General features: G+C 31.6%; 1 protein-coding gene across 3 annotated transcripts in view; it reads right to left on the bottom strand.

Moving 5' to 3' along the window:
• Window positions 1–15,859, bottom strand: part of LOC144855278 (plexin-A4-like) — a 103,704-nt gene that overhangs the window by 27,519 nt on the left and 60,326 nt on the right. For 2 of the 3 annotated variants that reach the window (XM_078713087.1, XM_078713086.1), the window contains exons 6-9: window positions 9,549–9,684; window positions 5,947–6,097; window positions 5,362–5,570; window positions 1,670–1,690 (exon numbers count right to left, since the gene is read on the bottom strand). In XM_078713087.1, coding sequence (XP_078569213.1) covers window positions 1,670–1,690; window positions 5,362–5,570; window positions 5,947–6,097; window positions 9,549–9,684 — 517 coding nt within the window. The remainder of the gene's footprint in view (window positions 1–1,669; window positions 1,691–5,361; window positions 5,571–5,946; window positions 6,098–9,548; window positions 9,685–15,859) is intronic. The other variant, XM_078713088.1, reaches the window with a different exon arrangement.

Below are 15,859 nucleotides of genomic sequence, written 5' to 3' on the forward strand. Positions count from 1 at the left end.
TTCCAAGCCATATGCCCTTGATAATACCCACTCCTTTTATTCCAAGCCCCACTCCTTTCTTCCCAAGCCCCACTCCTTTCTTCCCAAGCCCCACTCCTTTCTTCCTAAGCTCCACTCCTTTCATCCCAAGCCCCTTTTCCTTCATCTCAAGCCCCACTTTTTGTTTCATCACTGAATAACAGTCCATCATTGGCAATTAAATTTGTACCTTGATTGGTTGCAAAATAAAGATCTGATCTTCACTTGTTAATGGATAAACCAAATTACATTTTCATAACCTTAGATTTAATGCATATTTGATGTGATTGTATAATAATGTTAGCTTTAAGCTTAATGGCATTTTAACAAGGACGGCATGCCGATACTCATCTCTACCAATCCCGAAGGAACTAATCATGGATTCCAACACACTCTTGCGGTTTTCCTGAACAAGATCCTGTTCCCAGGGAATTGCAGTTTTTGTTCTCAATACTTTTATTTCCATTTGAAACGTGCAAGAGTTACTAAATTTCAAATTAAACTAATAAAATATTCAAGAGAACTAGATTTTTTTTCTGATTGCCATGGAGTTTAGAGAAAGCACATTTGAACTGTTCAGTCAAGGGCACTATATAAATGTGGTACTTATTTTATATTTATACAGAATTGAACAATCGTTTCATAATTAATACATCAACTAGCTGTTATTTGCTATCTTACCATAAAGTTAATGGAAACACATACCATTTGCGAATTTAGCACCAAATTATATTTATTCTTTGCATATTAGCACATTATATTTATCCTTAGTGTTGCATGGATATACGATACCACACATATACGAAACACCGCTGCACCAATCATGCCCTGTATCATCTATACACCTAGAATTTGTTTTATACAATCAAGTCTTTAACGCCATCACACAAGAACATTAAAAAACAGCTAATAATGACACCTGCATGCAAATAATACACACATTCAATAATAAACACATTTGCAAAAATACTAAACACAAAATGCCAACAAAGATCTTTTAGCATATAAAATGCTGCAACATTATGTAAATCAATTAGGTAATATTCGACATTAAATGGTGCCTTATAAAAACCAAAACAAAAGGCTGCAAATTGAAAACACATACGGTATTTAAACCACAAAAAAACAATCTCATCATAAAAAGTATCATTTCTGTTAGCAAATAATAAATTACAAACGCTTAGGTTTCCCTAATACAGTAAAAACATTATCTATATCATACTACACAAAATTCTCCTGAAAATCAGCAAAAAATAAAATACCCCAAAAATAATAAAGAAAGCGTGTTTAATGGTGACAATTGTGTTGCGCCGCATTGGTGATTAGAGAACGAGAAACGTGAACAGATAACATACTCGCATGCATAACAAGACAGGAATAAAGCGTCTTTCACACCTGCTCCCGTCCAGCTCCGGTAAGGCTCCGGCAAATAAAATCGCATCTCAATGTTTCGTTTTCACGACGCTCCACACAGCTAGCAACCAATCTGTTTACTTATGAACGTAACTGCATGGTGCGTTGTGAAAACAAAATGTCTCCAATGCTGTACACGTGAACCTGTACTGGAGTTGGACCGGAGTAGATGTGAAAGACCCTTAAACGAAAAAAAGAGCGATGACATTAAATATGGACCGAAAATAAGATGGCTTACCAGTGTGTATTCTCTATAGAGCTGCGTAATTGAATATCAAGAAAGAGAAAACATGCCGAGTATTGTATAACACACATCACATGAAGAATATATAACATAAAACGTAAGATTGTAAGAAAATACAAGCGACATATGACGTTCTTGCACATATAAGTTTCCCAGTGCAAATATAGGAAGGGGTTTTGATTAATTTCGGGGCACTTATCGCATAATACAAAAGTATAATACATACGCCAAATATAAATACGCTCATCTATGATAGGATTTAATATCTCAGTATTATTATTATTATATTATTTCGTATGAGGACTTAATTATTTCGGAAGACCTAGATTTGAATTTATCAGGATGAGGTTACGCGATTCTCATAAACGCAATGTAACATCCATGTTTGATACGTGCATGGAAGCTTGCTGTACGCTATAATTTGACTTGAAGTTTATGAGTATTGCGGTTTTGTCTATATATTAACTTATATTAACATGATACTTTTCATTTCATTATTTCAACCATGATGAAATGAAAATTGCTGGTAACACTACAACATATCGAAATGTTGAATTCTATCACAATAACACATATTTAATTGCATATGTATAATACTTTTGATTTTAATTTATAAGTGACACAGGTAATTGTTTGGAGAAATTGGTGGATTAAGGAACATTGCATTAAAATCATTTGTATAATTATATAAATTGTTTTGTAGAGGAAAACAATTATTTGTTTTATTTACAGACAGACTTTAAATTTTATTTTAGAAGTTGATTAACTTCTTCTAGAGAAATAAGGTAATTTAATAGGAAATTCCTATAGCTAGTACAGTTAAGTACAAATTTGTGCAACATGTGATCAGACCAGTTAATTTGGTTTAGGAATTAAGGAAACTAATAACTAATCATTAATTCTATAATAAACCACAACATTGTGCTAATAACTACATTAAACAGTGTCACCAAATATCTATTAGTTAAGTTAGCACGTTCATATTTTTATTTTCATTAGAGAGCAATTTTTAAAACATACCATTTATTATTTAATTACATTTAACATAAAATATCTGGTTTCTAATACATAAACATTATTCTTTATTAATCATTATATATATTTTTGAACATAGAAATATGAATCGACCAAAGATTTAATTTTGTCGTAACTGTAGAATTCTGTTCAATTAAAAATATGCGTAACTTTAAAAAAAAATTGATAGAATATCAAAAAGCCAAAAATTTGTAATTGCAAAAGGCCCGATCACATGTTATGTAATAATCGTAATATATAACGCTTATAAATTTCCCATAATATTGTTTTAGTCGCAAGTATTTGCTATATATGTTTTTAATAAATATGTACCACACATACAAATATGTGTAGATTATGCTCAAACGAAACAGAAAAATAACGAAAATAAACCATGCGTTAGAATTAAATTTTAAATATTTTCGAGAGGAAAAAGCATAGCACAGTCACATGGTATAAAATTGTTTGTAAATTTAGAAAAAAAAAGAACATAAAATAACATGGCAACAGAATCATCGCAACAGGAAGGCAAGTGGACAGACATGTTTGGATTTTTTGAGTATTTTATCTTGATTAATTTTTAATATATCTTTTTCTATCACATGAAAGTAAATTTTAGGATTTTTAATCTCTTTATTGATATATGTATGTTTCTCATTGAATAAAATTTTTTTGCACATCTAAAATGTTACTGTATTTTTATTAAGACAAATAAAGTTTCTTAAATATTTATATTAAATAATTGTTAAAACTATTATTATATTATAATATTTCTAAGTTTCTGTGATAACAGTGGAAATGTATACTTGGAAGATTATAAGTAAAAAATTCCAATTGAAAATTGTAAATCTAATTTGATCCGCTTTCAATTTTATTTATTCTAGCATAAGCCATAATTGAGTGGTTTTGAGTTAGTCTTTTAATTTAAATTTATATGCATTTATTTAAAATTATTTATAATGAAACTTCTATCACAAGAAATGTAAATTTCTTTTATAATCTTGAATAACCTTTACAATTTTGTTTTAAATATTAGGCTTTTAAATTCAAATTGTTATTGTTCCCGAGATGTATGACTCTGCCAATTGACACTGTCACTGATGGATTGCATCAATAACATTTTTTTTTTCTTCTATTAATTTAATGATCGAATATTAGAATGCTGTAATTTGTGTCAATCTACTATCGATGCATACAGATTCAATCCAAAACTCTAGCAATTACTTAGTTAATCAAAGTTTTCTTTCTTTATATGTCCACAGTACATGTACATATAAACTTGAAAAGTTTAGTTGGTACAGTCAACTTACCCTTGGGCTGTCCTAACACATCTGATTTTCTGAAAAGTCTGGTATTTAAAATGTGTATGGTATGGTAAAAATGAATTTGGGCACTTTTGTTTAAAAGTCTGGTTTTGGGGTAATTTTCAGTTTTCAGAGAGTCCGAACTTTCTGCTCTGAAAACCACAAACTCTCCCAAAACCATACTTCAAAAGTCCCAAATTCATTTTTACCATTAAAAACACATTCAGAATACCAGACTAAACTTTAAGAAAAACCATACATATTAGGCCAGCCCAAGGGTGTCCAGTATTGGGACAGTTGACTGTATTAATTTTGTGTTTTCAAAATTAATTTTTTCTAATAACAATTTAAGTTTGAGGGGGAAAGATAACATTGTGTGTCCTAATTTGATAAATTACAATATTATTTTAATAAGGAAAAGTAAACTAATTTACAAATTTTGTTTAATAACATGTCTTGCGTCCACCTTCCATGCTGCAACGAATTCGCCACCAATAACTTAAAGGCATTCGAATAAATAATAACAGTTTTTTTATTGTTTAAGTATATAATGCATTCAAGATATGCAATGAGTTCCATGCAAGATATAGGTGCAGAGTAAGTCAGATGGGGAGGGGGGAAGGGTTGGCACACAGGTAAGTCACAGAGCAGGTATATTTGGGGGGTGGGTGGGGGAGGCTATTTGGGTGGAAGTAAACAGGTGGAATTGTCTAATTTTTTGATGAATGAATAAATCATTTAATAGTAATATAGTTTAAATTCCACTCTGCCAACTATTATGCAAATCAAGGTAAACATTTTTTTTGAATGAATCAAAGTTTATTAATTGGTTATTAAGGAAAAAAGAATTTTGTATTAATCAAATCATACACTTAATATTTTTCGAAATATAAATACATTATAATTATTAATAATGTTTAGTCTTATTATTCTTGATATAAAATTACAGTTCAAACTAATTTTTTTTTTGTCAAGATTATAAAATTAGTTTTTTTTTATTGACAGTACTAAAAGCATTATTTTGGAGATTTAATTGCCCAATCACTGACAATCTAGAAAGCCAACATTTACTTCCAAAAGTTTAGTTAACACACTTAGGGCCGACTTAACTGAGACACCCGCTACCAAATGCTTTGAGATGTTAACACCATAGCACCTTAAACTAGGATTTAAATTCCAAAAACATATTTTAAATATAATTGTCTCTAATAAAAGTATCAATTTAGTTTGATTTAGAATTTAAACTCCCAGTTTCAACCATGTACCATGATGTTTACCCACCCAGCCTATAAACAACCACCACAATATATCTCTATTATTCATAACATCAATAAAAAAATCGTTAGGAGAGCTTAAATGGATACTTACCCCTTTACCGCCAACCACCCCTTGTAGTTTGCACTTAAGGGAGTTTCCAGTGCACTGGTTCTCATATATGCACCAATCACAGGCAAAATTACTAGACACGCAGTTGGTGCAGTCCTGGAAAGCGCTACAGTCGTAGAAGACAAACTCGCTGCTCACAAACTCCATGTTGGTCTCGTTTGAAAGTATGGATAGGTTAACTTTTCGAAAGCCTAGAAAATTGTTTTTATTGGTATGATAAAATCAAAGTCATCATTTAATATACAAGCTTTGGTCTGTTTGTTCCATGGTATAATCTAGACTCCCAGAAGCTGTGTAGCATAAAATAGACTCAGCAGCCTTGAAGTATAACTAGACTCCCAGCAGCCTTGGAGTATAAACTAGACTTTCAGCAGCCGTGGAGTATAAACTAGACTCTCAGCAGCCGTGGAGTATAAACTAGACTCCCAGCAGCTGTGGAGTATAAACTAGACTCCCAGCAGCCGTGGAGTATAACCTAGGCTCGCAGAAGCCGCTGAGTATCAAATAAGACTCCAAGCAGTCTTGCACATTTTCATGGTTAAAAACAAATAACAAAACCGTACTAACCATCAGGTTTGACAATTTCTACCTCAGGTGGCGTTTCACATGTCAATTTTGTGTTGTCAATTGCTAAAACCGGCATTGTTTTAATGTCTTCAAAGACGCAAAAGTAAGATTGGGGTGTCCCACTAGGAAGGCTTGTCACCGTCAAAGTTAGCTGAAACACAACAAAAATAATTCTTTACTTTATTGTTTTATAATACAGTTCTTTTTCTTCCAGTATTTTTTTCAAAGTAATGAATGAAGCCAAGATTTCTCATTTTTACATACTATAATAATTATCATATTGTAATAATAAATAAATGAAAAACAAAACAAATATCAGTGTGGCAATTTTCTAGTGGGGTTGGAAAGGGCACGAGGTTTTCAACGAAATTGCCTTTTTCCTGAAGTGCTCTTTTTAAACTAGAATCCAATGGAGGTAAGTGGGCCTCACTAGCCTAGCTCATCACAACTTTTGCTCCTTTTATAGAAAACGGATCCCTGTAAAGGCTACAGGCTGGAGGGGCCTACCGTATAAGAACATAAAAGCAGTGCCGTAACAGCTATGAGCGCTAAACCTAGGGGCCCCAGAACTTATGGGGACTACTGAGCAGTACCCAAGTGAAAAAACAGGCATTCAAATATGTCGAAAAGGGCTAAAAATGCCCGCTCACTTAGAGTTCCTAATCTAGGTGACTCAAGCCTCTGCGTTACGCCATTGCATAAAAGGGGATACTGTGCACCAAAATGTAGTTTGAACATTTTATAGCTCAAGGCGTTGCATTCTTGTCACAATTTTGAGACAGACCTCATTTGGCTGTCAACTCAAATCTTTTCTTCTAGATAACTAAGCAATTTTAGTGTCAAGGTTGATCAGTCATGCATAAAATTCTCAAGCCCAAAGACTATAAACAGCTCGTAATTTGTCTAGAAGAATTTGTTTTGAATTCTTCGGTGGTAATTTACTCTCAAGTGTACTATAAAATAGTGCTTATTTTCCGAAATGCATATCATAGCTGATAGTTCAATATATTTTTGAAATTAAGATGAAGATAGGTTGACCATTTTATGACATGTTGAGAAAAAAAAACCTGAATTACAGTGCTAATATAACAGAAAATAGTGACTTTGAATATACTGACAATTGAACATTTAACCAGTTACCCGGCCAGAGAGGTACAATCTATTTGCATTACGTGCCATCTTATCACCCACCTTGCAGTTCAAAATTAGGTAAATAATTGCTATTTAAACTGGATCCGCCCCTGGTAGTAGTTACGGGCGTGTGGTGCAGTGTGTTAGACGATGGACTACTGATCGTTAAATCCAACGCGCGTCACATTGCTTGTATCCTTAGGCAAGACACCCAGGTGTACAAATGAGCAAGATCAAGACAACCTTGCATCAATTACTAGCTGCATTATGAGAGTATGTTTCCATACGTGTTTGATCCAAAACAAAGACTGGGGTAACAATATGTACAGCGTTTAGAGGGTAAACAACATTAGGCTCTTTATAAATCCAGGATATTATTATTTAAGATATCACTGGTACAAAAATCTGACTGATTCAGTCTGGTCTATCAAAGGATTTTGCCCAGCCTTGCCGCAGTAATCTTCGGTGGTCATATTACAGACGGCTATATTAATGGCTTAATGGAAAGTGCAACAGGCCTCTCTCCTGTTATCTTCTCTTACAATTTTAATGGTTTATCAATAATTAGAAAGATGAAATCTTCGTTCTTTGTTTGCAGATATTAATAGTACATGTGAATGACCTTTAATAGAGATGGTTACTCTAAACACAAGAGGTAAATAAGTGGTCATTATTACATATGGTCACTACAGTCATACTAAAGTAGAAATGTGTTTAACAGTCGGTTATATAATCAATGCAATGCTGTAACATTGTAACATTGCATGAAAGGTCAAGTATAGGCCTACCAAATTTATTTTTATCACTCACATATTTAAAATATCCCTTACCCCTTCACTTTCTTCCCTCAACTTTTTTACTACTTCTACTCCTTACCCTCCTTATCCTTACTTCCTCTTGCCATTCTTTTTACCCTCCCTACATTCTTTACATTTCCATCAATTCCTTATATCTTCCCCCATTCCTTATACCACACTCATCCTCCCTTCACTTCTTACCCTTCCCCTACTTCTTATCCCTCCTCAACTTCTTACTATTCCTTAAACTCCTTACATCTCTTTCCATTCTTAACCCCTCCATTCCTTATCCCACACTCTTCCTCCCTTCACTTATTCCCCTCCCTTCACTTCTTATCCCTCCTTAACTTCTTACTATTCCTTAAACTCCTTACATCTCCATCCATTGTTAACTTCTCCTCCCTTCACTTATTCCCCCCCCCCCTTTATGATAATACATTTGGGTTTTTATTTTATGTTATGTTATACAAATGCAGTTATTTTATTTTTGAATTCTTTCATTCCTCAATTTCTTTGAGTGCCTTTTATTTACTCCCTAGACAAATCAACTAATTATAACATAGTATAATTTTTCCCATTGAATCAATGAGTAATTATATTCAAGAAGAGAACCGATTGTTTTCTTCTGTATAAAGCCTATACTGGTTTAATTTAATCAGAAAAAAAAACACTACCTTATTCAAAATCTGATCACGCGCACGTTCATCATTAAAACATAAAAAATGATAATATTTTGCAATCAACTTGATGTTTGACATTTTGAAATAGGAATTAGATTTCGAATAATTACTACAGATTTTCAATCCGTTACCCAGCAAATTATACTGCATACGATTACGTACAATAATTATTGTATATGTTATTAATCTATTTTTTAAATGTCAACATAAATGTCTTGTGGTTTGCGGTTCGGAACGGTAATTAAACATCACAGGAAAATAATATGATATTTTTACTATGCCTGATCAATCATTTGGCTACATCTATTTTGAAATTAAAATTAAATACATTATGCATGTGAAAATTAAATTGTTTCAAATTGCTATTTTTGTCATTATAAATTTTTAATTATTAATTAATTTATATCTGAAATTTTGAAATAACTAAGCCTGTTTTTCTCAGCACAAATAGGGTATCATTTATAATATAGAACTATGTATTGCTAATTTCTTTTACTCTATGGCCATTATTCTCATCAAGCACCTACCAAATGTTATTTGCGCATTCGATTAAAATCTGGTGATGAAAGTTTACCAAAATTCACTTCTGATATTTTGAGGGGTGTCAGGGGCGGATCCAGGAATTTGAAATAGTGGGGTTGGCAGTATATATTTGAGCCCACGGCCCGTGGTAACCGACACCCCTAGATGGTGAGAAATGGTAGTCTCGCACATAAAATTCATGACAAAATGGCACCTCCCACTAGTTGACCCGGAAATGCGATCATACTTTTCTACTGGCCGGTAAAAACAGCGACGTAACATTTTTTGCGTATCTTATGTTAGAGATGAATATTATGTGTTTTTTTGTTTGTATTTGCATTCAATGCGTAGTCAGATAAAAAAGACCATGATGTCTGTTAATTCTAGGGTATGGGGTGGCATAGCCCCCACCTAAATCTGTGCCATTCACGAGAAACCTGGGCCTAATGAGGAAACATTCTTCGAAGCCTACCTCAATTTGCATATCACTTGGCAGGTTAGCTGGCTCAATGTCGGTAATGTTGATGCACTGGCTCAAATTATTCAACCAACGGTTCTCACCATCTTTATACGCTCCAGTACATTCATTGTCATTTTTACGGGTACATCTGAAATTACAAAACAGGTACCAATTAATACTTACTAATACACTACCAAAGTAAATTTCTTTTAAAATAAAATTGATAAGCCACTACTAATTAGGAAAATATAATTGTTGAAAGTTAAAAAAAATAACGATAGGTACCTGGAAATGAGAGTGGATTACTGTAAGCGCAGCAGAAGTCCCGTTGGGAGATGCATTATGCATAATAACATTACTATCTGATTTTCACAACAGATATGAGGATTTGTGGTCAATGATATCACTTATGCTATGCAAACACAATTCATGCTATTAGTGCCATTAATAATATTTAGCAACTTAATTGCAAATTCTCAATTAAAAATCCTTTAAATTTAGGCTATATGAGTTTGTTTTTATATTTATTTTCACATCATATACATCCATCAGCAAGTAACTCGCAAATTACAGGAATTACAGAATTTATCTTGCTTATAAACTCTCATTTGATTTGAGGCTTAGCGAGTTAAGTAGAAAGAAAGTTACAACAGGATTGAACCAGAACCTTCTGATTGGAAGAGAGTATTAACCATTTTTTATTTCAAAAATGTTTTTCTTTTTAAAAAAACAATAATTAGTTACTACTGTATTAAAACTACAATTAAAAACAACAAGGACCCAACATTGCCACACACATCCCTTCTCCTTATCACACCCAACTCTACTCTACCTTGCAGGTTCATTTGTTAAATGGCTTGAGACAATGCAAATTTCTTTTCCACTTGTGACTAAACATTTGCATATAATTTAGTACACTTAACACAAAACTCAGGGGATGTTTCTTTGTCACCGATAAAACCATACTTCCTCTGCTAAACTAGAAAATTTACATTTTTATGGTTCGACTTAAAGCGCTTGTTATGCATCAATGATTTTACATTTTAACTCCTAAGTACCATTAATTCAAACCTTATGAACAGAAAGCTGGGATTAAAACACACAATTTATGCAGTTTTGTCTATTTAACTCTAAAGTTGATATAGTTATGCCGATACAGTAATACCTTCTTATATGAGCATTTGTGAGGTTATGTTAGGTTACATCAGGTGCCAGTCTAATTTCATAATATATATTTTATAACCCAAGACGCCTCTAGCTATAATTATTACACCCAGATTGGTGTAATAATCTCGGGGAACAAGAATCCCAAAACGAAATGGTACCACTATAACTACTACTACTAGTAACCATGTCCAAGTATATCTTTTAGTGCCCTATTTTTATAAATAACTCGCATTTTTACATAAGCCTATAGCTATAATTGTACATCAATGTTGGAGAGGCAAACTTAATAAAGTCTCCGGGGAAAAGGAATCCCAAAACACAAACAAAATGGTAACGATTTCTGTCTAGCACCTAGTTTAAACTCTTTGGCGCCCTCAATTTTTAACTGAATTCTAAATATTGTACATTTTCTATATTCCTGGGAGTCAATACTTCTACTACTTCTTTCTTTTCTTTAATTTCATTAATTTTCTACATTCTTAGTAAATTTTTACAAAATAAATCAAACATGCTCCATGTGGAATTTAACAGCAAGACAAAGAAGAAGAAGTTAACAAAATATCATTTGGCACTTTCAGTAAATCCTTTAATCTCGCTAATATGATGTAAATTTGAAGCAATGTAAACAAACGTAATGAGATTGACCAGCATGTCGTTGAATTCACATGTCCATGCGGACAGACAATAAAGCAGTCTAAATACTTTGATTATAATGATTTTCAAGATAATAATAGATTGATAATAAAAAATCACTTGAATTTGTATATTATTGGAATCTGAATTTTATACTATACTTTCTTGCAATTAAATAAATGAAAGATTAATTCGTTAATGAATTTCGTTAAAGTTTACCAATAATAAATGTATATCACAAATTCAGCAGAATAACTTTGACATGGTTGTTCCTAAATAAGTACACTGAGGAATATCTAGCATTGCCGACATTTAAAAAAAAAAAAGCTTTTTGATTATTTTATTTGAAATACAGCCAATTTTTTAGTAATTTGCCTTCGGTTAATCTTTTTATTTAGAAATATTTATAATATATAGTTTATTTTCTTTTGAGATATAAAAGGAACATAATTCTTTAATACACTTATTGATATTGTCTAAAGTTCATGTTAAAATATAAAATCAACTTTCCTCTCAAAAATAATATACATTGTAATATTATAAGTATTATATATTATAATTATATAGAACAAAGTACTTTAGTAACAAATCACATGAACACACACTTACATATTTCTATACCTGATGAAATTAGCATTTTTGCTATAATGTAATGAATCTGTTTTACTCACAATAACATCAATATCAGTCTAAATATGTCATTTTCAGAATTCTTCCCTCAATACATAAATTGAAACGGTTCAGACATGAAAGCATACGGATACATTTAAGCATTAGTCTATTTTTATGTAGGTTATTCGTAATATCAGTAGCGATTATTTCTACCGAGTGCTACGCACTTTTAGCGTCGTTAAAAGCGTTGGATATCCTTTCGCATAATCAACTCAATGCAAATATTTTGATAGATGTTGTTATTTTTGTCGTGGAATTAGCCTGAAAATGTATCTAACAAATGTCAGAGATTTAATAAACATTTTAATAACAATTATTTGAAGATGGAGAATTGCGAATGTAGAGTAAAGATTTAATAAAAACCAAGTCTATATTTTCTGTTCTACATAAAAGCATCAAAATCGAATTCTAGGTCGTATGAAATTCAAGAAGTATTAATAAAAATTGAAGATAAAATCTCTGTTTCAATTAGAACAGCAGATATTGAAAATATACTTTACATTTTCAAATACTGTAGATTAGAAAATATTCTTAATTTTACCAAATAAATCATGAATGAAACTGAAACATAAAGAAATAGTAAGTTAATTCTTTTGAATTGGGTGATTAACAGTCAAAACAATAGCAATTAGCAACTATTAAATTAAACAATTCATTTAATAATACCCGTCACTCAAATCAGTCAAATTTTGTCGGGTATCAAGAATTAAAATAATTGGAGATCAGGTTGTGGCCTATTACCATGGAAAAATGAGTTAGGGCTCATCTTATTTCTCCATGCTAATATTAAACTACCAACAAATTTTTAAAAACAAGGGCTTCAAGAAATATAAACAAAACAGTATAAAACAGTTAAATGATACTATATAATTCTATTTATAGATGAGATATAGTTTTATTACAAGGATGAAATATAATAAAAACAGTTATTGACCGCAATTAATTTCCATCAGAAAGAATAAAATTATATTAAGTTTAATATTTCCTAACGGCCGGCCGACTACCATCACAAACAATTACTTCGTAGTCATAACATTAAATTGCGAAATATCCTGACCCACATTTGAACTCCAGCAGACACTGAATCATAATTGCTCCGGCAACCACAACTAGTAATAGAAGCTATATAACCTTGACTGATACAAAACAATAACAAAAATAAAGAGTATAACATCCATAAACTGGTTCTATGCCAAATTTTCATATTTCCTTGCTTTGTCACGAACAACAGTCATTTTAGCATCTGTTTTAAAGGAATATTATTATAATATTATTATTATTCTAACAGTGCTGTCGTTTTTGTTAAATTTCTTTGTCTGGTCAAACAAATGATCGATAATGTATAGAAAATATCTTCTATCTAAAATTACATTAATATATAATCTACAGTATCATATTGCAAACAAACAAATAACACACAAATAACTAAGTTTAAATTTATTTTCCATTAAAGTCTTATTAAAGACAATTTCTTATCACTTATAAATAGTCAACTATTCCCAATACTAAACTACCTGAAAGCCTAAATTTCTCCAAAACCAGAATGTAATTCCAATAATATTGAATTTCCTTAAAAAAAAAACAATCAAACAGTTTGGTCCAGCCCAAAGTGGTCCAGTATTGGAAAAGTATTATCTTTTATTACCACTCAACTCGTGGTCCATCATAAAACATTATACTTTTATCTTCCAATCTAACACTCTTCTCCGAATCATATTATAATTCCCCTTAAAATTATTGCTCTCAACCAGTAATTTCATATTTTCCATAGAGAAATCTCACATATCCCCAGCTTACTTCACTGCTAACATCTCATTAGTAGTTATTATCAAAATTATGATTTACAAGGCATCAGGGATAATAATTTATGTGGCTATAATTCCTAATGTAAGGAAAGGAATTTAGAAAATCTATGTAAAGATCTTTTAAATTTATGAATATGTTACGCATCAATGCACACAGATACTACAGTCATGTACATCCACATTATTTAAAGTTAAAGTCATTAATATTGATAATTTATCTTTTAAAACCACTGATGCATTTTATACTGCAGTAATTAATTATCATTAAACTCAACACACCTTGTGAAACTTCAGTAGTTAATATTTAAAAAGAAAACATTAGAATTGTGATATTTTTTTTTATTAAATACTTGGAAAATGCCAAGTATATTAATTACTAACTTTTTACGTTTTGTTCTGTACCAATATGAGCCAAAATAGACTTTTGCATATTATTATTTTACTCAGTAGTTTCTGAGCGCTCAACTTTTTAGAAATTATTTATTTAGCGTACATCATGTGCAAGTAATAAGCTTTATCAGACTGTGACATTGAAAGGCCAACTAATAATGCTAATATTGCTTTTGTCTCTCTGAGACATTGTATATTTATATAATATTTATATTATTTTTTATATATCGAAATGAATACAATAAAAACATTTTTTTTTATTTGGCCTAAATACATTCAAGAAATGTCGCTCAAATTTACTATATAGAAAAATCAACTTCTGGACATGAAACTATTAATTTTTATTTGGCCTAAATACATCCAAACGATATAAATCCTTCTCAATTATTAGTAGAAAAATAATTGTTCTGTACAGTCATGTCGACTGCACTTCTTCATATTAGATTGATATAAATACCACCTATACTTCCATAAGAAAACGAAAACCAATTTGTACCAGCTCATTACCTCCAAATCTAACACTGTTTACAAAGCACTACGCTGGTTATTGGCGTAATAATTAAACCAGTCATGTTAATTGCTCTTTTTGTAAGAACATTATAAATCTTGTATTACCGTGGAATTAGTTTAGACTATCCTTGTCTTTGTTTCGAAAGTCAACAAAGAACAAAACGTGTTTAATTAAAAAATCTTCGCAATTATGAAATCTCTTGTCCATAGGCAAGATTCTTTACTCTTAATTACCTCATCCTTTGGATAAGACATTAGCAGTTGGTTCTGTCTGTTACAACTGTCCATATCAACAAAAACAAGAAACATTAGAATCCCTTCTTTGGGACACCTCAAGTGGAAACTTTCTTATGAAACGAACAAGGGGTAACAAATGTTTTAACACTATTCTGGGGACACCTTAGGAAGATTACTTAGCATTAGCAGTTGGTCCAATCTTTATAACTATCCATATCAACAAATACAACAGTATACGAAAGAGAAGAAACTCTCCTTTGGAAAATTTTATTGAGAAACCAGTGGGCAATAGTTTTAACACTACGGTCAACCCCCATTCAGGGACAGCACTAATAAGGGGACAGCACTAACAAAGGGACAGCACTATTTAGGGGACACCATTATTCAGGGGATAGATGCTTTATTGGGACCCAAAAGTGTTTCCTCAATAGGTCTACTGTAATTACTACTATCTGCACTTTAAGTAACACAAAGATCTGGGCATAGTCTGCCGATTCCTCAGTATCAATGTAATATAAGTGTAAATTAAAAATTGAATACGAGATACTAGCCAACATATGGCTTGCATATTGAATTTAATTGGGTCGTATTAACATAAGAAAGAGTACAACTCTACCGGCTGATGTGCAACATAAGTAATTACTTTAACTGAAAACTTTGCAAAATCTATCCATCTCTTTTACTCAATAGGCCATTAAATTATGAGAAATGAAATTGCGTTTAAATGAATTGAATTCAGAAAGAAATGATCCGGTGCGTGCATAATAAATAACATACGTGAATCATGCGAACACAAAGACTTCTTCTAAACACATGAGTAATGTACAGTCATAACAATGGTGATAAACTCAACAAATGTGCTCACAATATGTTTAATATAATTTATCGATTGAAATTAATAAATTTATG

Source organism: Antedon bifida, chromosome 11 (assembly GCF_963402885.1).
Source record: "Antedon bifida chromosome 11, ecAntBifi1.1, whole genome shotgun sequence".
Lineage (NCBI taxonomy): Eukaryota > Metazoa > Echinodermata > Crinoidea > Comatulida > Antedonidae > Antedon > Antedon bifida.